This window comes from Canis lupus, chromosome 1, assembly GCF_011100685.1.
Source record: "Canis lupus familiaris isolate Mischka breed German Shepherd chromosome 1, alternate assembly UU_Cfam_GSD_1.0, whole genome shotgun sequence".
Classification (NCBI taxonomy): Eukaryota; Metazoa; Chordata; class Mammalia; order Carnivora; family Canidae; genus Canis; species Canis lupus.
The window spans coordinates 100,802,854-100,825,875 of record NC_049222.1 but is presented as its reverse complement, the minus strand read 5'-3'; the positions used below and the strand labels follow the sequence as shown (position 1 = coordinate 100,825,875).

Genomic DNA, 23,022 nt, shown 5'->3' with positions numbered 1-23,022 from the left:
GCCTTACCCAGTGAGGATATAAGTGTAAAGTTCTCCAGCATCACATGGTGGTACAGCCGTCTCTGAGCCTCATCCAGAAGTCTCCACTCCTTCCAGGAGAAGTACACGGCAATGTCCTCAAAGGTCACGCCACCCTGTCAGGAGAGCGACAGATGGAACCATGAAAATTCTCTCTCTCTCTGAAAACCCACAACCCAACCCCCACCCCCCCACAGCACCCCAGTCTCCCCTGCCACCTCAGCTCCCCACTGTAAGATAAATGCCAGGTCCTGGTGCCGCTAATGCTGCACTCCTCTCGCCTTCCCGTCAATCACTGTTCAGTCCTCAGTAGTAACAGACACGGGACACGTAGGTGCAATCTAAGCTCTGGGCGTGGCCTGCAAGGTCCCATCCTCCTGTCACGATATTCCCAATGCAGGCTCTCCCAGATTATGCCCTGAGACAGCCAGGTATGGGCCCTGCTTTACCAGAGAGTCCTCAATATCAGGACCCTGAGGTCCTTGGCTCACACTTCCTATCCATGTGCACATGATTCTGTAGACTGTACCTCTCTCCTGTCTTCAGACCCCACAGATGAACGCCCACGCCTTCCTGCCCCCACACCACACGATTCTCCCATCACTCACTCTTGTACTTGTCACAGGTCATCCAAAGGATGTTTGATGGCTCCACTACCACCCCAGGACTCTCATGGATCCCAACTGAGGGAAAGCCTCAGATGCTGCTGAGAAGCCCTCCTCAACCTGCCTGTAATCCTCCCTTCAATGACAGGCACTCACAAGCACATGTCAACTTAGGATACTCACAGACCCTCTTCTACTTCTGTGCTGCCCATGCTGTCCCTCAACCATCAGAACCCAGCACTGTCCACTGAACCGTTGTGAAGACCCCAGCACTAAAGGTCTCCCTGCCAGGCACAGTGAAGCAGCAATGATCACATCTGCCCAGACCTTATCCAGCAGCAAGACTTTGAAAGACCCCAAATATGGTAAAAGCTGATCCCAAAATTCTGGTGAAGCCCTACAAAACTGGTAAGATAGTAGCCCCTGTTTCCCAAACACTCGTAGGTTCAGCATTTGACTCTTGATCTCAGAGTCCAGAGGTCAAGTCTCATTTTGAGCTCCACAAGGGCATGGGGCCGCCTTAAATCAGACAGACAAAAACAAAAACAAAAAAACTCCAAAACTCCCAGTTGTCCTCTGCTATCTCTTGTTCCATCCATCATCCCGTGGAAGGCTTGCCCATCTGACTGCCAGATCATTCTCTCTACCTTCACCTGTGTTCGCAATGCCCAGCAACTATACAAACTCACGCTGAACAACAGAACCACTCTTCAGCACAGTTTAGTAGGACCCAGTGACCTACTAATAGCACTGCCAATATTCTCTGCATTCCCTTCCTTTTTTTAAAAAAAGATTTTCTTTACTTATTCATGAGAGACACAGAGACAGAGACAGAGGCAGAGGCATAGGCAGAGGGGGAAGCAGGCTCCACGCAGGGAGCCTGATGTGGGACTCCATCCCGGGACTCCAGGATCACACCCTGGGCCGAAGACAGGCGCTAAACCACTGAGCCACCCAGGCGTCCCTGCATGCCCTTCCTAAATGGGACCCAATTCTCCCCCTGCTCCGCACAACAGCCATCACTTTCGGAAGCCTCCAATCTGCAACTTTCCCCCCAGTTTCCCAAAATGTCCTGTCCAGCTGCCCACTCCACACCATCACTCACACTTCCCTAAGACATCTAAGATGCTTAACCATGTCAAGACAAGTTAGGACACCCCAAAGGATAATCAACATACTGTCAACTTCCATCAGGTTCACGGGTGCTTCAATCCCTTCCGCTGCTATTCATAACGGAAAACCTCACTAAACTGGAGTCGGGAGGTTGCACTTTGGGGAGCTCTCAGGCACTACCAATGTGATCAACTGCAGGCCCAACAGAAAGCGATGAGATTGACCTTATATGGGACCTGACTTCACTACCTCAGACCCCAAAAAGACAGGCTTTCCTGATCACCGCACCCAAGACCTCAGCCAATGAGAAGCCGCAACTCCCAACTTACTCCTGTGGACTTGTAGTTTACAACAGCCTCCCCAACTTCCCCCCTTTCCCCTTAAAATAGACTACCTCTCTCTTGTTCTCCACACTGGCCCGCTATTTTGACTCAGCTGCTTTATTCCAAACCGCAGTTCTCTGTCGCTCCTACATCAATCCATTTTTGCGGGGAACTGGCACTTTTTAAGGTTCACGTAACGAAGGCCCTGGGGTTTGCCCTGACTCCTTCCTTCCTTTTCTCACCTACAACACTCACAATCGGCCTCGGCCCTTCTCAAGACATAGACCAGAGTCAACCGGTTCACCACGTCCACGGTGGCCACGGAGTCCATCAACAATCCACCGACTACTGCGATTCTCTCCTCCTCGCTTACCCCCGCGGGGTGTGCCCTTCTCTGCGGCCAGATAAAGCCTATGTACACGCGGGTCGCCCCCCTCTCAGCACCGCCAAGACAGACGGCCCCGTCAGGCAGCGAGGGCGCAGGCTCACTGGCCGCGCGGCACCTGCTTTGACAGAAAGAATGGACCCGTGCAGCTCCCGGGTGCTGGCGCAGCCAACCCCCACCCCCGCAGCCTCCGCCCCAGCCAACCCCTCCCCTGCAATACAGCGCACCCGCGCTCACACGTGGGGTTCCTGCACACCGGCGCCTCCCTGTCCGGAACGCCGGGGCCGGAGCCGCAGGGCCACGAGCAGGGGCCCCGCGCTCGGGCCTTAGGGGTCTGGGTGCGAGGAGGGCGGGGAGGGTCCTGAGGACTAGCGTTTACCTTCGCCGGGGCCCTGGGCGCGGCCGCCGCCATCGGACTCGGGAGGCGGAGTAGGGCCGAGAGCTGAGGGAGCGGAGCGGACACCCGGACCATCATTCTTTTTCCAGGCTTCATCATGAGAAGCGTTGCGGAGCCTCGGACCCCAGTCTTGCGTTGGAGCGACAGCCTGCCCTTACCTCTTCTCGATCAGTAATCCTTCCGAAATTGCTTTCCTGAACCCAGGCAAAGTAAACAAACGGAAAAAGAAGCCTAAGGTCGTAATGGGCCGGAAGTCCCGCCCCGGGGCCGGCGCCCGCCCATAAACGCCGCTTCCTATTCCCTCATTGGCTCCTCGCCGCTCCCTCAGTGCCCAGGCACTTCCAGGCGGTGTGGTTCCCAGAAGGTCTGGCTGTCGCCGGTAGTGGGTCCTACACCCTGGAGGTTCAGGGCTTTTTTTGGTGGCATCCTAAGGTCTGCCGGGAAATCCTGCTTCTATAGCGGGACCAGCTTTTTTCTTTATTAAGGGTGAAGAAGAGCCATAATTTCAGACTCCATAACAGTTTTCAAAGGAGAAAACTATTATTTTCGATGCTCTCAAATCTCCAATCCTTTCGCAGAGGTAAATGACCTATCATTTCTTGAGGTACTTCAGAAAGAAAGGTGTGTTTTGAGTTGCTGGAGAGGTGTTGTTTTTCATCAATTCTTGCGCCCTGAAGCATTAGAATACGTTTTGTAGTTAGGAACAATAGAAAACAATAGAAACCTCCCTTCCAAATGATAAAAATTCAACACTGCCTCCTAAAGGGCTGTTGGCTTTATTCAGCGATTTCTGACTTGGGCAGCATCCCATCTAGCAAGTAGAGGGCAGCCTCAAGGAAGCAGTACAGAAAGGGAAAGGGTTTTTTGTTGTTCTTTTAAAAATTAGTTATTTGAGAGAGCATGAGCAGGGGCAGAGGGAGAAGCAGGCCTCCCACAGAGCAGGGAGCTGGATGTGGGGTGGATCCTACACTCTAGGATCATGACGTGAACTGAAGGCAGATGTTTAACCGACTGAGCCATCAGGGCACCCAGAATGTTTTTTTTTTTTTTAAGATTTTTTTTTTAATTTTTATATGATAGTAACACAGAGAGAGAGAGAGAGGCAGAGACATAGGCAGAGGGAGAAGCAGGCTCCATGCACCGGGAGTTCGACGTGGGATTCGATCCCAGGTCTCCAGGATCGCGCCCTGGGCCAAAGGCAGGCGCCAAACGACTGCGCCACCCAGGGATCCCCAGAATGGTTTTTAAAGATAGGACAAATACATTATAAACAGGAAAAAAAAAAAAAGGATTATATCAGGTGAGGGCGCCTTAATGTGAGGCAAAATAGTCTTACTAGGGGTATGCCTCAACTTTTGGGTAACAGGGCCCAATCATGTGGCAGATTACCTCAGGACACGAGATTAGGACCTGAGCCAAAGGCAGACACTCAACCACTGAGCCACCCAGGCATCCCCGTATGATATCCTTTTAGAATTGCTTTGGCACACAGATGGATTGCTCTGTCTGTGCCTGTGTTCACATACATCCCATATTTCCAAATCCCAATTTCAGCTGCTTAGCACTACAGAAATCAATATTCAAGAGAGAGGTTTTTTTTTTTTTTTAAAGATTTTATTTATTTATTCATAGAGACAGAGAGAGAGAGGCAGAGACACAAGCAGGCATCATAAAGAGAGCCTGATGTGGGACTCGATCCAGGGTCTCCAGGATCACGCCCTGGGCTGCAGGCGGCGCTAAACCGCTGCGCCACTGGGGCTGCCCAAGAGAGAGGTATTGATTGGAAAGGAAAATGAGCTTTATTCAGAAGGCTGGCCACCTGGGGAGAAGGTGGACTCTTGTACAAAGATCAACCTCAAGGTTTCTACCTCTCCCAGGAGTTTTTATTATTTTTTAAACCATTCTTTATTTTTTTTAAAGATTCCATTTATTTATTCAGGAGAGAGACAGAGACAGCGTCAGAGACACAGGCAGAGGGAGAAGCAGGCTCCGTGCAGGGAGCCCGACATGGGACTCGAATTCTGGGTCTCCAGGATCATGCCGTGGCCCAAACTACCCAGGTTGCCCTCCCAGGCGTTTTTAAAGGATTCTAGGGCAGTTAGCCAGTAAAGGGAGCACAGCAGTCCTTAACACTTTTTGACAACATGCAGACTTGATGGTTCTAGTTATAGATGTTATCGCAGTGGTGCAAGGGTGTGTGCAAGAGGGTCTGTTTTGCTTTGTGGCATGCAGAAGTGCTCAGCTCTTTCTAGGAGAGAATGCATGATCTGTAGATAAACAAAAAGTTAATCATGTAGGCTAAGGATGCTTGTTAAACTGTAAGATTACTAGGTCACCCAAGGGCCTGAGGTGGCTTCAACCATACATACTGTTTTTCTTAGTACTGAAAAGTGAATCTCAGCTGCCACCAGATTGAGCTCACATTCCAGTTGAGTTCTTCTTTCCAGCGGTCTCATGATGCAGACCATTGACCATTATGGCAAAGCATCCCCTGATGAGAACCCAAACTACTCCCCTCAACCACTAATGATTGCCCTGAGCCAGCAAACTCAATCCACTGACTCCAAGACAACGATCTGTTTGATGTTCACTGCCTTCTTGCATGTACCTATCCACCTTGGCCCCATATTTCCTTATGTGAACCTCAAACTCTTGTTCATCACTCTGGAGTCAGTCTTTGAAAGGCTAGTCCATTGTCTTTCCTGTGTTGGTCAGGCTGAAAGAGATTCCTTTTCTTGTTTCACCACCACAACTTTCTCTGCCATTGGATTTTGTCACCACAGAGTGGCCAAAGGTAATCTGTCAAACAAAGCACTCCCAGGTTAGGTGCTCTCGCACCCCTGTGCCCCGAAACTACAGCAAAGTCAGAAGTCAGAATTTGTTGACAAACCAGCTCCTGAGGTTTTTTTCCCCTTAAGAGAATTGTGGACAACCTAATCTGCTGAGTTAGTCCAGGCATCTACACCCCGTCACTGCCAGGAGGTACCAGAGTGGTCACGATAGAGCATGTGGGAGGAATGTAGGATCACCTGTGGACTGTGCTGTGTCCCTGGAGAGCAAGAATGGCCAGAGAGCTCTGGGCAGGACAATGCCTCAAGGATTGATGGTGAAAACGTCAGTTCCAGTGAATTACGGGTACTCAACCCAGAGGGTTCTTCCAACAACTGCCAGGTGTCTTGTCTTTGTGCCACTCCTGCCCTCTCACCCAGCAGCAGACCACCCCACAAGCCCCTTCCTGGCTAGATGAGACCATGATCCCAAGTGTGTGTGGAAGAAATAAAAGGCTTCCGCAGATCCTGCAAGCCTGACCAAGGAAACCTTTTCTTTATGGTAAAGGCCCTATATTGCCTGGACTCCGGCCCTTCAGGTGGAGAGGGAGGTCAGCACTGATACGGATGTTCTGGGTGAGGTCTTGCCCAGGGGGGAATCCCTGTCTTTCTCAGGACAGTCCCTGTCCCACCTGTCTCTCAGTCCTTTCCGGCCAAGGGGAGGCTGGAAGTGGCCAGCCCTGCAAGCTTCCCGAGACAGTGGTCTGGAAACAAAGCCCAGAGCAGTGGTGAGATGCACGGAATGTCGACTCTTTGGGGACCAGCAGTCAACTATTACAGAAAGAGAAGGAATTAAATTAATTGGAGGCTGGTGCTCCACAGTGGGAAATCCTTCCAATGTACAGGTGGGATCAGAGGAAGCAACTCTGAACCCAGTGGGTGTGGGTGTGTCCCCCACACCCCTGCCTTACAGTCACCCCTGAGTGTTCAAGGAGGTCCCTCCAGCCTGTCAGGATTAATTTATCCTGCCTGTGATGCTCCTACACACCTCCAGCCAGCGTGCAGCCTCCACAGTGAGTGGTTTCCTACCAAACACCCAAATGCAGTTTCTAAGAACCTTCTCTGAGCATATCCTGTTCTCATAAGGGGGGGGTGGGGTGGGATTTACACTCTGGATATTGGCAAACACTACACATCAGGGATGAATTTTTGTTTTTCTGAATGCCTAAACTTAAGAAAATGACGCTGTCATGGTAAAAATGCACCCTAGATTTATACATGTAAGGTGTTTTGGGCCATGATATTGAGCAAAACACAAAAAATCTGGAAAAATGATGAAGAAATAGCCTTCCAGTATTACCATGACTCCATAGAGAAAAATGTCACACCATGGAAGAATGAGAAAATTCTAACATTTATCTTTGTTGTATGTATATAGTCTTTTTTTTTAAGATTGTATTTATTCATGAGATAGAGAGAGAGGCAGAGATACAGGCAGAGGGAGAAGCAGGCTCAATGCAGGGAGCCTGACAAGGACTCGACCCTGGGACCCCAAGACCACGACCCGAGCCGAAGGCAGCGCTAAACCACTGAGCCACCCAGGCTGCCCGTATGTATATAGTTTTTGTAATTGAAAAGGGAACTAGCTGAAACTCACATAAAAGAAAATAGACAAGGGACACTTGGGTGGCTCAGCTGGTTAAGCACATGAGTTCAGTTCAGGTCATGATCCCAGGGTTCTGGGATCAAGCCAGGTATCCAGCACCCTGCTCAGTGGGAAGTTAGCTTCTCCCTCTGCCCCTCCCTCTGCTTGTGTTCTCTCTCACATGTTCTCTCTCTCGAATAAATAAAATCTTTAAAAAAGAGAGAAAGAGAGAGAGAAAACAGGCAAATGATACAAATTGGAATTTTACCCAGGAAGTCATATAGGTAATAAACAAATGAAAAAATATTCAACATCAGAAATCCCTAGGAAATGCAATTAGAACACAGTGCTACACACATAATAAAAAGGCGGATGTTAAAGACTGGCGGTACCAGGTATTGACAGGGACTGGAAATACTGGAACTCTCATACATGCCTGGTAAGAATACAATAGTGAAGTTTAGAATCCCATATTGACCCCATTCATGAAAATGTTAACACTGACCTACCTGTGACTTAGGCATTACGCTCTGAGTTTTAACAGAAGAGAAATGAAGACTATTTGCATATGGAATTTTAAAAAGATTTTATTTATTCATGAGAGGCACTGAGAGAGAGAGAAGCAGAGACACAGGCAAAGGGAGAAGCAGGCTCCACAAAGGGAGTCCGATATGGGATTTGATCCCGGGTCTCCAGGACCACACGCTGGGCGGAAGGCGGTGCTAAACCGCTGAGCCACTGGGCTGCCCTATCTATTTGAAAGAGAGAGCAAGGGACAAAACAAGTAGGGTAAGGGGCAGAGGGAAAAGGAGTAGCAGACTCCCTGCTGAGCAGGGAGCCTGATGGGGTCTCCATCCCAGAACCATGGATTCATGACCTGAGCCAAAGGCAAACACTTAACCAACTGAGCCACCAACATGCCCTGCATAAGGAAATGTAATGAAAATATACAGAGGGGTTTGTGAAAGTCAAAAGTTGAAAATAACCCAAATCCTGGAAATAACCCAAATGTTTCAAACACATGAAGAGATCAATACTGGTATATGTCCAAAGAAGAAAAGGGTGTTGACTAAAAGGACATCTTTGCAAAACCACCTCCAAGCCTTCAGACCAGAGAAAAATGCTGAGAAGTCCACCTTGGAGAAATTGTTTGTTTATGGACATCGGGACTGATTATCTTGACCAAGCAAGAGTAGGCCTCTGCACCACCTCCAGTAACATTTCCTTTTTCTGCTGTAGATGCTAGGGTGTACCTGGAAGGAAGATGTCCCCCCCTCCCCTCCATTGGGTCACAAAAGCTACTTCCCTGGACTATGTGTTCTCCCTGGTCTTTAGCTTTTTCCTGCCTGCACAATGGCCTGGACACGTTAAGCACCCCAGAAAATAGGATAATTCAGAGACTTTTGGATTATTTTATGACAATGATCTGTTACACAGGATACCTGTGTCTGAAGTGATGAATTTCTGTGCACACTGTTCCTGCCCAGCTACTCACTACATCTGTGGATACACTTTGACACCATATGTACTCCACTAGGGGCCTGATATCTCCTCTAATTACCTAATTACGTAGTCATCTAGATGACCACTTACAGTTCCCCTTCCCCTGTGGTGTCACAGGTGAATACTGTACATCAGGTCACATAACTCCTCTGAAGGATCTGAGGTAGAATTCCACTCAACAGTGGAAGGCACTATGTGCTATCAGCTGTGGACAAGCAAAATATTCACATGGTCTCCACAAGCACTGGAGATGGTCTCAGCTGCTCCCTCTTCAGGGTGACCTGTGAGCACTCAAAACTTCCTGGCATCCAGAACATAAAACCCAGATGTGGATCCTAAGAGGCTGTATTTCCTAGAAGTGTTATAATACAGTACTGCACACTGGGAAAATAAGAGAAACTTATTTTCCCACAAATCTGGAGTCTAGAAATAGAATATAAGGTGTCAGCAAGGTTAGCTCCTTGAGACTCCACTCCTTGGCTTATAGAGGGGCTCCCTATCTTCACATGGTCAGCTGTGTGTGCCTGTATCCTCATCTCCTCTTATCACAAAGCCAGTCATATCTCATAAGAGTCCATCCTAATAACCCATCAACTTCACCATCTCCTTAAAGAGTCTCTAACTAAAGTCATATTGTGAGGTACTGGGGGTTACAACTTTAACATGTGAATTTTAGGTACAGAATTCAGCCCATAACAAAGGTCTTGAGTTTCAATACAAATTGAGGCCCAAGGGATCCCTGGGTGGCGCAGCAGTTTGGCGCCTGCCTTTGGCCCAGGGCGTGATCCCGGAGACCCAGGATCGAATCCCACATCGGGCTCCCGGTGCATGGAGCCTGCTTCTCCCTCTGCCTGTGTCTCTGCCTCCCTCTCTCTCTCTCTGTAACTATCATAAATAAAAAAAAAAAAAAAAAAAAAAAATTTAAAAAAAAAAAACAAAAAACAAAAAACAAATTGAGGCCCAAGCTGAAGAGTAGAACTGACGTACATATGTATTATTTATTTGCAATCATCCGTTCGGAGATAAGTAAATTTGGGAGACAATTAATCTCCTATGTGCTGGCAGAGCCCAATTCTAATTTCAAACCACCCCTTAGTGTGAATCTGATACCTAAGATTCATGGTAATTCAATCAAAAAGACAGTTAGCAATACCTAAAGGAGAGCAACACTTAGCACCTAATTCCTGTGTTGCTGACTTGGAAGCCACAAAGATTTATCACAATCCTCAGGAGACCAACAATGCCCCTACCAGATTTACTCATTCTCGGCAAACCACCACGCAGAATATTGATGAGGTACTGAGGGTCAACACTGGCTCACATCCATGCCCTAAAATAGCAGGGAATAAGGAGTTCCAAATACCCATAATTGCCATCAGCAAATGACAAAGCAAAGGTCAGCATCACTAATGGATAATGCATATGGTGTTGAGCATATGGGTGGTGACAGAAGTTCACTATTGGGACCATCAAGGTGGCTGAGGTGAAAGGACGTCTGCCACAGGATCTGGCAGTGACTTCCAGCAAGGACTTTGAATACATCAGATCACAGAGTACAACTTCCAAATTTTTCTCAAATACCTGGAACCTAAGGAAGTCATTCCATTGTGGACATTCAGGTGAACAAAGCTCAAATTGGGAAGATGGCTGCCTCATAAAGGTTCTCAGCATCATATACTAAGGAAGGAAATATCATCTTCCCTGCCATTTTAAAGCCTTTCTGCAGTGTGAACTCTCAGATGTGGAATAAAGACAGAAGTTTGGTGAAAGGAATGGTGTCCTTCACCTTAATCATGTGGCCTTGCTCCAGGGTGTATTCTGATTTCTCTGAAACAGTATCTTTGCCCGAAGAATTACCCATATTCTTCATGTTTGTCTGAGCGCAGGCTGCTCTAACAAAATATGATAAACTGGGTGGCTTGTAAGCAACATTTATTTATTTCTCAGTTATGGAAGCTGGATACCTCACATAACATTCCCCATATGGTCTGGTTTTGTGTCTGGCAAGGACCAGCTTCCTGATTGATTGGAGATCTTCTCAAAGGGTCCTCACATGATTGGTAGGGGAAGCTAGCTATCTCAGATTCTTATAAAACATCAATACCATTCATTAGGGATCTACACACATGACCCATTCTAATAAATATTACCTTCAAAAGACAGCACCTACTACTCCTACTGCATTAGAGGACAGGGATTCGACATGTCACCATTAGTGAACATAACCATTCAGTTCATATTATCACCTATTAAGAACTTTTACTGTGTACTTTCTCAAGTTGAATGAGAAATTTTTTTTTAATTTTTATTTATTTATGATAGTCACACACACAGAGAGAGAGCCAGAGACATAGGCAGAGGGAGAAGCAGGCTCCAGGCACTGGGAGCCCGATGTGGGATTCGATCCCCAGGGATCCCTCAAGTTGAATGAGATTAGAAATTTAGCTGAAGGGGATCCCTGGGTGGCTCAGCGGTTTAGCGCCTGCCTTCAGCCCAGGGCGTGATCCTTGAGTCCCAGGATCAAGTCCCACATCGGACACCCTACATGGAGCCTGCTTCTCTCTCTGCCTGTGTCTCTGCCTCTCTCTCTCTCTCTGCGTCTATCATGAATAAATAAATAAAATCCTTTAAAAAAAATTTAGCTGAAAGTTTTCCCACATCTTCAGGATTCCTAAGGTCTCTCTCCATTGTGAACTCTGTGATAACTAAGCGCACTGTAACTAATAAAAGATTTCCCTCACTGCAACCATAAGGCCTCTCTCCTGTGTGAATTCTCTGGTGTTGAACGAATGTCGACTTATACTTCAACAATTTCCCACATTCATTACACTTAATAAGGCTTTTCACCCAAATGAACCTTTATGTGTACATTGAGGATATTTCTTTGGAAGGTCCTGACACATTCACTGCACTCATAAGGCCTTTTTCCAGTGTTAAGTCTCTGGTGAGAACGGAGGAGGGAACGAGCAGTGAAAGACTTCCCACATTCGTGTCATTTGTAAGGCCTTTCTCCAGTGTGAACTCACTTGTGATCATAAAGAGAAGAACTACAAGTAAAAGATTTCCCACATTCACTACAATCATAAGGGCTTATTGCAAGGTGACTCTGACAATGATATAGGAGGGTACGGCTATAACTAAAAGACTTCCTACATTCACTGCACAGATAAGGCTTTTCTCCTGTGTGAATTCTCTGGTGTTGGATCAATGTTGACTTATAGTTCAAAGATGTGCCATATTCATTACATTTATAAAGACTTTCACTGGCATAAACCTTCTCGTGTACATTGAGAGTGTTTCTTTGGATAAAGGACTTGCCACATTCACTGCACAAATAAGGCCTTTCACTATTGTGAACTCTCTTGTGAGAATGAAGGTCAGAAGTAGTAGTAAAAGATTTCCCACAATCAGTGCATTCATAAGGCCATTCACCAGTGTGAACTCTCTGGTGAGAATGAAGGGCAGATCTACTGGTAAAGGATTTCCCACATTCACTGCACTCATAAGGCCTCTCTCCTGTGTGAATTCTCTGGTGTTGAATGAATGTTGACTTACACCTCCACGATTTCCCACGTTCATTACATTTATAAGGCTTTTCACCTGAGTGAACCTTTAGGCATATACTCAGGCTATTTTTTCTGACAAAGGACTTGCCACATTCAACTGCACTTATAAGGTCTCTCTCCAGTGTGAACTCTATGGTGATTAACAAAGGGCCAAATTAGTAGTAAAAGACTTCCCACATTCATTATACTCATAAGGCCTTTCTCCAGTGTGAATTCTCTGGTGTTTAATCAATGTTGACTTACATTTCACAGACTTCCCACAATCATTTCACTTATAAAGGCTTTCATCTGAGTCAATCTTTCTGTGTACCTGTGGATATTTCATCAGATAAAGGACTTGCCACATTCATTGTACTCATAAGGCCTTTCTCCAATGTGAATTCTGTGATAATGGAGGTGAGTGCTATAGATAAAAGATTTCCTACATTCACTGCACTCATTAGGCCTTTCTCCTGTGTGAATTCTATGGTGTTTAAACCCTTTTTTTTAAAATATATTTTTTATTTATTTATGATAGTCATACAGAGAGAGAGAGAGAGGCAGAGACACAGGCAGAGGGAGAAGCAGGCTCCATGCACCGAGAGCCCGACGTGGGATTCGATCCCGGGTCTCCAGGATCGCGCCCTGGGCCAAAGGCAGGCGCCAAACCGCTGCACCGCCCAGGGATCCCGAATTCTATGGTGTTTAATCAGTGTTGACTTCCACTTAAAAGATTTGCCACATTCATTACACTTACAAGGCTTTTCACCTGAATGAACATTTATATGTACTTTGTGGCTGTATTTTCACAGAAAGGACTTGCCACATTCACTGCACTCATAAGGTCTTTCTCCAGTGTGAACTCTCCCATGAGCATGGAGGACAGAATTAGTGGTAAAAGATTTCCCACATTCACTGCACTCATAAAGTCTTTTCCCTGTGTGAGATCTCTGATGATAATGGAGGGCTGACATAAATGTAAAATATTTTGTGGAGCCACTACGCTTATAAAACCTTTCTCTAGGCTGAACCCTGTAAGTAATAAAACCTGATCTATGGATTAAAGATTTTGCACATGTAACGCAATCATTACTCTTCACCCCATTGTGCCATTTCTGGGGATAAATGACAAATTTGTGGTTTAAGGATTTCCCACATTTGCTGCATGTGTACTGCTTGGATCCACTGTGAATATCTCCATTTTGACTATGGGTTGACATTTGCCAAAGGGATTTTCTATATTTTTCAAATTCATAATGTCCTTTTCCAATATGAAATCTCTGGTGTATCACAAATAAGGATGTGTACCTGAACATTTTCCCATAGTCACTGCACATAAAGTACTGTCTTCCAAGGTGGACACTCTGGTCCTGAATATGTGAATGTTTGTAACCGAAGGCATTCTTGCATTCTCCCCAAGGATAACGACTTTTTCTGCTTTGTAAAGATGTCCTGCACTGTGTAATTGTGTTTGGCTTCTCCCCACTCAGTGGCCTCTTGCTGTAGATGCCCTAAGCCAGACAGGAAGTCCTTCTGAACCTCCACACAGGCAAAGGACTTCCCAGAATCATGGAGTCCCCAGCTCTTTACAAAAGATACTGTGTCCATGTTTATGGTTTTTGTTTCACGTGATGTTCCTGTTGTTGAAACTTTATACTGAAATAAAATTGTTTCCCGCATGCCCTGCACCTCAACAGTTTCTGACTCTTTTCTTTTCTCTGATGCTCAGCCAAGTGGAAAATGTCTCTCAAGACTGCACCACACATTTCACAGGGGTGGGTCATCCAGGAAGACAGAGCTGCCCTGGGTGTCCTGGTCTGTGACACGCCTCCAGAAGCACTCTGTTCAATGGGTGCCTCTACAGCCTTTGCTCCACAGCAGCAACCTGAATGCAAGGAAATGCTGGTAAAATATGTGTTGACTATAGCAGGGGGCTCATCCTATCACATGCCACTGTCACATACATGACAGTCACATACATATCATATACATGCCACTGTCTCACTTGAGAATGAGTGTATGGCATGGTTTCCAGACACTGGAGATGAAATTCAGTTGAAAGAGTGGCTGCTGTGCATTGTTGTGCCTTGAAAGTCAAACTGTTATGGAGATCCCACTAGAAGGATATCAAACTAGGGTATGACACAAGGAAGAGAGCCAAGGGGTCTAAACCTTACTTCTCGGGATCCCTGGGTGGCGCAGCGGTTTGGCGCCTGCCTTTGGCCCAGGGCGCGATCCTGGAGACCCAGGATCGAATCCCACGTCAGGCTCCCGGTGCATGGAGCCTGCTTCTCCCTCTGCCTGTGTCTCTGCCTCTCTCTCTCTCTCTCTCTGTGTGACTATCATAAATAAATTAAAAAAATTAAACCTTACTTCTCCTCCCACAACTTAGTTTGGGACCACTTCTGCTGGTGATACTTATCCAAGTACAAAGTTGTAGAAGAATTCAATCACACTAAATTTGCAGCTGTTCAATATCAGTTTAAGAACAGGTAAATGGGGCACCTGGGTAGCTTAGTTATTTACCTGTCTTCGGCTCAGGTCATGGTCCCAGAGACGTGGGACTGAACCCTACACTGGGCTCCCTGCTCAGCAGGGAACCTGCTTCTTCCTCTCCCTCTGATCCCTGCCCTGCTTGTGCTCTAATAAAGAAAATCTTTAGAAAAAATTTTTTAAAAATAAGGACATGTGAATGTCTCATGGTAAAACATTCAGTGAATGCTAGAGTACACAGAAAGACCAGTGAGAGGAATGAATGAGATGTGGAGGCCTGAGGAGCACCAATTACTCCTGTACCGGAAGTTATGTAGTTACCAAAGGATTAGAACCCAGAATTCACAAATTGTCAAGAGTAAAGAAGAAAACATGGAAAAGGGGTGTGTCCATCAGCAATCACACCAAACTCTGGATGAACAAAGGTGCCCAGTATGATCTGAATAGAAGCCTAATTTCACGCCTTTCCCAGCTGAGATTTGCCAAAAACAGGGCCCGTAGGAGATCACCTGTCATGTCTGCTGCATGTCCATACTATGATACACACAGGATTCTACCCTGGAAGCTCAAGCTGAAAACCACACGGTACCATGATGATAGAAATACTGTAGGAGGGATGCCTGGGTGGCTCAGATCCTGGATCTTCCTGGGGTCGAGGATCGAGTCCTGCATCAGGCTCCTTGCGAGGAGCCTGTTACTCCTCCTGCCTATGTCTGCCTCTCTCCGTTTCTCATGAATAAATAAATAAAATCTTAAAAAAAAATACTGTAGGAAAATAGGCACATGGACAACCAAACTGTCCCAAAGAGGATGGTAGAATAGGAGATACCATCTTTCACCCCAAGAAAAATTAATTCAACAGTCATCTATGAATAGCATTATCTCAGGGAGCTCAAAAGTGCCATTAAGACTGGGTAGTACACAGTGGAGCTTAAAAACGGCACAAGGACACAGAAAAGAAAGCCGGACAGTGTATTAGCAGAGACAAATGGGGATGGGTGGGAAATAAGGGCTGAGGCTATCTCCATCAGCCACAGGGCAGATACTACTGGAATCCTTGCTCAACAGAGACTCCAGCTGCCTGCTCCACAGGGGACACTAGTATCACTGTCACCAATTCAACCAAAGGCTAAAGCCAAAGCAATCTTTTTTTTTTTTTTAATTGGAGTTCAATTTGCCAACATATAGCATAACACCCAGTGCTCATCCCATCAAGCGCCCCCCTCAGTGCCTGTCACCCAGTCACCCCCATCCCCCGCCCAACTCCCTTTCCACCACCCCTTGTTCGTTTCCCAGAGTTAGGAGTCTCTCATGTTCTGTTTCCCTCTCTGATATTTCCCACTCATTTTCTCTCCTTTCCCCTTTATTCCCTTTCACTATTTTTTATATTCCCCAAATGAATGAGACCATATAATGTTTGTCCTTCTCTGATTGGCTTATTTCACTCAGCATAATACCCTCCAGTTCCATCCACATCAAAGTAAAAGGTGGGTATTTGTCGTTTCTAATGGCTGAGTAATATTCCAAGCCAAAGCAATCTTGAGAAAGAAAATCAAATCTGAAGGCAGGACATTTCCGATTCCAAAACTAGATTATAAAGCTATAGTATTCAAAATAATAGGGTACGGGCTTAAAAACAGACAATGGGAATAGAAGAAAAATCCCAGAAGTAAACACACACATATATAGTCAACTAATTGTTTACAATTATGCCAAAAACCCACAATGGGGCAGAAAAATCTCTTTAATAATGTTGTGAAATCTCTGGGGAGCCTGGGTGGCACAGCTGATTCAGCTTCAATTCCTAGTTTCAGCTCAGGTTCTCATTTCAGGGTGGTGAGAGCAATCTCCACATTGTTTAGCTAGGAGCTGCTTGGGATTGTCTATCTTCCTCTCCCTCTGCCTCTCCTATCTTGGTCTCTCTCTCTCAAATAAATAAATAAATCTTAAAAAAAAATAAGTTAACTATTATTACTATTCTTTTTTTTTAAGATTTATTTATTTACCTATGATAGACATAGAGAGAGAGAGAGAGAGAGAGAGAGAGGCAGAGACAAAGGCAGAGGGAGAAGCAGGCTCCATGCCGGGAGCCCGACACGGGACTCGATCTCGGGACTCCAGGATCACGCCCTGGGCCAAAGGCAGGCGCCAAACAGCTGAGCCACCCAGGGATCCCCCTATTATTACTATTCTTTAAAGACTTTATTTATTTAAGAGAGAGAAACAGAGATAAAAAGAGAAAACACAAGCAGGGAGGAGTGGGAGAAGTGATGCAGAGCTTGATCCCAGGACCCTGGAATCATGACCTGAATCAAAGACAGATGCTTATCCGACTAAGACACCCAGGCACCCCAATAAACAAATCTTTAAATACCATTGTGAAGGGTGCCTGGGTGGCTCGGTCTGTTGAGTGTTCGACTTTTGGTTTCGGCTCAGATCATGAACTCACAGTTGTGAGATGGAGCCTGCATCGGACTCCATGGTCCGCAGAAAATCTGCTTTGGAATCATTCTCCGTCTCCCTCAGCCTTTCCCTGCTGTCCCTCTTTCTCTTTCTCTAAAATAAATAAGCAAAATATTTTTTAAAAATAGGCGCCTGAGTGGTACAGTTAATTAAACATCTGACACTTGGTCTCAGCCAAGGTGGTGATCTTATTATGGTTGTGGGATCAAGCCCAACTTCATGCTCTGTGTTTAGGTCAGAGTCTGCTTGATTTTCTCTCTCTCCCCATCTGGCATTCCCTTCCTTGTGCATGCATTCAATTGCTCTTTCTCAAATAAAAAAATGTATTTTAAAAATAATAATAAAATACTGTTGTGAAATCTGAATATTTCAATAAAAAAATAGGCAAACTCCTGTAAACAAAGTAGAAAGCCAGAAGCTAGGGATCCCTGGGTGGCGCAGCGGTTTAGAGCCTGCCTTTGTGCCTCTCTCTTCACTCTCTGAATGAATAAGTAATCTTAAAAAAAAAATACAATTACCATATAGTCCACCATTGCCATTTCTAGTTATGTATCCCAAAGAAACAAAATCGGTATCTCCATAAGTATCTGAACATGGATATTCACTGAAGTATTATTCGTAACAGTAAATAAATGGAAACATCAGTAAGTGTGTATGAATGTTTAAAGTGACAAGGGAGGCAAGCCTGGCTGCCTCTGTCCATAAAGTATGTGACTCTTGATCTTGGCATTATAAGTGCAAGCCCCACACTGTATATGGAGTATATGTAAAAAATAAAATAATTTTTTTTAAGATTTTATTTATTCATGAGAGACACAGAAAGAGAGAGTGGGGGGGGGGGGCAGAGACACAAGCAGAGGGAGAAGCAGGCTCCATGCAGGAAGCCTGATGTGGGTGGGACTCGATCCGGGGTCTCCAGGATCACACCCTGGGCTGAAGGCAGTACTAAACCACTGAGCCACTGGGGCAGCCCAAAAAAATAAATTGTATTTAAATGAATAAATGAAATAAAGAGACAAGGAAAATTTAGTACACACACACACAGGAATATTCAGCCATAAAAAAAAAGAAGGCAACAAGTCACTTTCCACAGATGGACCTGGAAAACATTATGCAAAGTCAAAACAGCACACAGCAAAACACAAACATTGTAGGGTATCACTTATCTAAGTATTATATAAAAAAGAAATAAATCAAACTCCTGTAAACAAAGTAGAAAGCCAGAAGCTAGGGATCCCTGGGTGGCGCAGCGGTTTAGAGCCTGCCTTTGTCCCAGGGCGCGATCCTGGAGACCCAGGATCGAATCCCACGCCGGGTTCCCGGTGCATGGAGCCTGCTTTTCCCTCTGCCTATGTCTCTGCCTCTCTCTCTCTCTGTGACTATCATAAATAAATAAAAATTAAAAAAAAAACCCAGAAGCTAGGGACTCAGGGAAATGGGGAGATGTTGGTGAGGGATACACATTTTCACTTACAAGATAAGGAAGTTCCGAGATTCTAATGTACAACAGGTTGATTACAGTCATTAATATTGCATTCGACACTTGATTTTGATAACAGGATAGATATTAAGTTCTTGACTCACTATCACGATCAAAAAAGATAATTATGTTAAGTGATGGTGTGTTATAGCTTCATTTTTTTTTTTAAGAATTATTTATTCATGAGAGACAGAGAAAGAGAGAGAGACAGACACAGGCAGAAGGAGAAGCAGACTCCATGCAAGGAGCCCGAAGTGGGACTCGATCCTGGAAATGTGGGAACACGCCCTGAGCTAAAGGCAGATGCTCAACACCTGGGCCACCGAGGTGTCCCTCATTTTGTTAATAATTTCATAAAGTAGGGGTGCCTGGTAGTGCAGTGGTTTAAGCATCCAATTTCTTGGTTTCTGAACAGGTAGTGATATCAGGGTCCTCATATCGAGCCCCACCATAGGCTCTGTTCTCAGCACTGAGTCAGCTTAGGCTTCTCTCTTCCTTTCCTTTACTCTCTGCTTGCAAGTGCAAGTACAAGTACACACACTTTTTCCCTCTCATTCTCTCAAATACATAAATCTATAAAAAACTACACCAATCTTATATAGTATACCAAAAATCATCATATAATGTAATTTCATTGATATAATCTTATCTGTCAATAATATCTTAAAGCTCAAGGGAAGGCGGAGAGTAGAAGAGATGTAAACGCCACAGAAAGAACCATAGAGGACACTCTTGAGAAGTAGCCCATGGTCCACTTAAGAAGTAAACATGCCAATGCCCGCAGTTTCAGGCACAGGCAGGCACAAGGAAATGTCACCTAAAACAAGGCATCAAAAGCCGGGCCACAGAAATGGCACGGATCTGAACACATGTACCCAGCTGGGCTGAGGACAAGCCAGGTGCAATCCATCAGCCTCACTGCAGGACTACTGACCTCCAATGTCACCCTCAGGGTTCAGTACACAGGGTACGGGGACTGCAGGGCAGAGGAAAGGGCACACCAACAACTCAGAGCTAGCCACAAAAGCAACTACCCAGAAAGCTGGGGAAGCAAGCAGTGCCCACAGGCCACACATGAGAAGGACAAACCATCCCCTGGAAAAGAGAGGAGGGGGATGTGGAATACAGAGTCTACTACTCCAGGTGAATGAGGACGGTGAAGGCCTTACCCAGTGAGGATATAAGTGTAAAGTTCTCCAGCATCACATGGTGGTACAGCCGTCTCTGAGCCTCATCCAGAAGTCTCCACTCCTTCCAGGAGAAGTACACGGCAATGTCCTCAAAGGTCACGCCACCCTGTCAGGAGAGCGACAGATGGAACCATGAAAATTCTCTCTCTCTCTGAAAACCCACAACCCAACCCCCCCCCCCACAGCACCCCAGTCTCCCCTGCCACCTCAGCTCCCCACTGTAAGATAAATGCCAGGTCCTGGTGCCGCTAATGCTGCACTCCTCTCACCTTCCCGTCAATCACTGTTCAGTCCTCAGTAGTAACAGACACGGGACATGTAGGTGCAATCTAAGCTCTGGGCGTGGCCTGCAAGGTCCCATCCTCCTGTCACGATATTCCCAATGCAGGCTCTCCCAGATTATGCCCTGAGACAGCCAGGTATGGGCCCTGGCTTTACCAGAGAGTCCTCAATATCAGGACCCTGAGGTCCTTGGCTCACACTTCCTATCCATGTGCACATGATTCTGTAGACTGTACCTCTCTCCTGTCTTCAGACCCCACAGATGAACGCCCACGCCTTCCTGCCCCCACACCACACGATTCTCCCACCACTCACTCTTGTACTCGTCACAGGTCATCCAAAGGATGTTTGATGGCTCCACTACCACCCCAGGACTCTCATGGATCCCAACTGAGGGAAAGCCTCAGATGCTGCTGAGAAGCCCTCCTCAACCTGCCTGTAATCCTCCCTTCAATGACAGGCACTCACAAGCACATGTCAACTTAGGATACTCACAGACCCTCTTCTACTTCTGTGCTGCCCATGCTGTCCCTCAACCATCAGAACCCAGCACTGTCCACTGAACCGTTGTGAAGACCCCAGCACTAAAGGTCTCCCTGCCAGGCACAGTGAAGCAGCAATGATCACATCTGCCCAGACCTTATCCAGCAGCAAGACTTTGAAAGACCCCAAATATGGTAAAAGCTGATCCCAAAATTCTGGTGAAGCCCTACAAAACTGGTAAGATAGTAGCCCCTGTTTCCCAAACACTCGTAGGTTCAGCATTTGACTCTTGATCTCAGAGTCCAGAGGTCAAGTCTCATTTTGGGCTCCACAAGGGCATGGGGCCGCCTTAAAACAGACAGACAAAAACAAAAACAAAAAAACTCCAAAACTCCCAGTTGTCCTCTGCTATCTCTTGTTCCATCCATCATCCCGTGGAAGGCTTGCCCATCTGACTGCCAGATCATTCTCTCTACCTTCACCTGTGTTCGCAATGCCCAGCAACTATACAAACTCACGCTGAACAACAGAACCACTCTTCAGCACAGTTTAGTAGGACCCGGTGACCTACTAATAGCACTGCCAATATTCTCTGCATTCCCTTCCTTTTTTTTAAAAAAGATTTTCTTTACTTATTCATGAGAGACACAGAGACAGAGACAGAGGCAGAGGCATAGGCAGAGGGAGAAGCAGACTCCACGCAGGGAGCCTGATGTGGGACTCCATCCCGGGACTCCAGGATCACACCCTGGGCCGAAGACAGGCGCTAAACCACTGAGCCACCCAGGCGTCCCTGCATGCCCTTCCTAAATGGGACCCAATTCTCCCCCTGCTCCGCACAACAGCCATCACTTTGGGAAGCCTCCAATCTGCAACTTCCCCCCAGTTTCCCAAAATGTCCTGTCCAGCTGCCCACTCCACACCATCACTCACACTTCCCTAAGACATCTAAGATGCTTAACCATGTCAAGACAAGTTAGGACACCCCAAGGGATAATCAACATACTGCCAACTTCCATCAGGTTCACGGGAGCTTCAATCCCTTCCGCTGCTATTCATAACGGAAAACCTCACTAAACTGGAGTCGGGAGGTTGCACTTCGGGGAGCTCTCAGGCACTACCAATGTGATCAACTGCAGGCCCAACAGAAAGCGATGGGATTGACCTTATATGGGACCCGACTTCACTACCTCAGACCCCAAAAAGACAGGCTTTCCTGATCACCGCACCCAAGACCTCAGCCAATGAGAAGCCGCAACTCCCAACTTACTCCTGTGGACTTGTAGTTTACAACAGCCTCCCCAACTTCCCCCCTTTCCCCTTAAAATAGACTACCTCTCTCTTGTTCTCCACACTGGCCCGCTATTTTGACTCAGCTGCTTTATTGGAAACCGCAGTTCTCTTTCGCTCCCACATCAATCCATTTTTGCGGGGAACTGGCACTTTTTAAGGTTCGCGTAACGAAGGCCCTGGGGTTTGCCCTGACTCCTCCCTTCCTTTTCTCACCTGCAACACCCACAATCGGCCTCGGCCCTTCTCAAGACATAGACCAGTCAACCGGTTCACCCACGTCCACTGGCCACGGAGTCCATCAACAATCCACCGACTGCTGCGAGTCCCTCCTCCTCGCTTACCCCCGCGGGGCGTGCCCTTCTCTGCGGCCAGATAAAGCCTATGTACACGCGGGTCGCCCCCCTCTCAGCACCGCCAAGACAGACGGCCCCGTCAGGCAGCGAGGGCGCAGGCTCACTGGCCGCGCGGCACCTGCTTTGACAGAAAGAATGGACCCGTGCAGCTCCCCGCTGCTGACGAACCCCCACCCCGCAGTCAGCCCCTGCCCGCCCCTCCCCTGCTGCCCGCTCCAGCAATACAGCCCGCAGGCGCTCACCCGCGGGGACCCCGCACACCGGCGCCTCCCTGTCCGGAACGCCGGGGCGGGGCCGGGGCCGTAGGGCCAGGAGCAGGCGCCCCGCGCTCGGGCCTTAGGGGTCTGGGTGCAGGGAGCGCGGGGAGGGTCCGGGGGATGAGCGACTGTGTCGGGGCCCTGGGCGCGGCCGCTGTCATTGGACTCGAGAGGCGGTCCGGGGCCCGGCCCCCATTGGGTGCGACGAAGACAGCACGTGCCTTCGGGTGTTCAGGGTTAGTCACCCCGACTCTGAACCCAAACCTTACAGGATAAACGGACTCAACCAGAGGCAAAATACCTACGCGAGATGAGGCGGGAAGTCCCGCCCCCGAGGATTGCGCCCGCGTAGTAACGCCGCGTCCTGTGCCCTCATTGGCCCCTCGTGCGCCTTCGGTGCCCAGGCTCTTCCGGGTGGTGTAGTTC

The 23,022-nt window shown here is 47.1% G+C and overlaps 1 protein-coding gene across 3 annotated transcripts in view; it reads right to left on the bottom strand.

Annotated features, from left to right (window-relative positions):
• LOC102152670 (zinc finger protein 665) overlaps window positions 1-22,478 on the bottom strand; it is a 30,322-nt gene extending 7,844 nt beyond the window's left edge. The window contains exons 1-4 of one of the 3 annotated variants that reach the window (XM_038527457.1): window positions 22,200-22,478; window positions 19,908-20,034; window positions 2,824-3,512; window positions 8-134 (exon numbers count right to left, since the gene is read on the bottom strand). In XM_038527457.1, the coding sequence (XP_038383385.1) occupies window positions 8-134; window positions 2,824-2,940 (244 nt within the window). In that variant the 5' untranslated portion in view covers window positions 2,941-3,512; window positions 19,908-20,034; window positions 22,200-22,478. The remainder of the gene's footprint in view (window positions 1-7; window positions 135-2,823; window positions 3,513-19,907; window positions 20,035-22,199) is intronic. The other 2 variants (XM_038527459.1, XM_038527458.1) reach the window with 2 other exon arrangements.
• Between the last annotated feature and the right edge of the window lie 544 nt (window positions 22,479-23,022).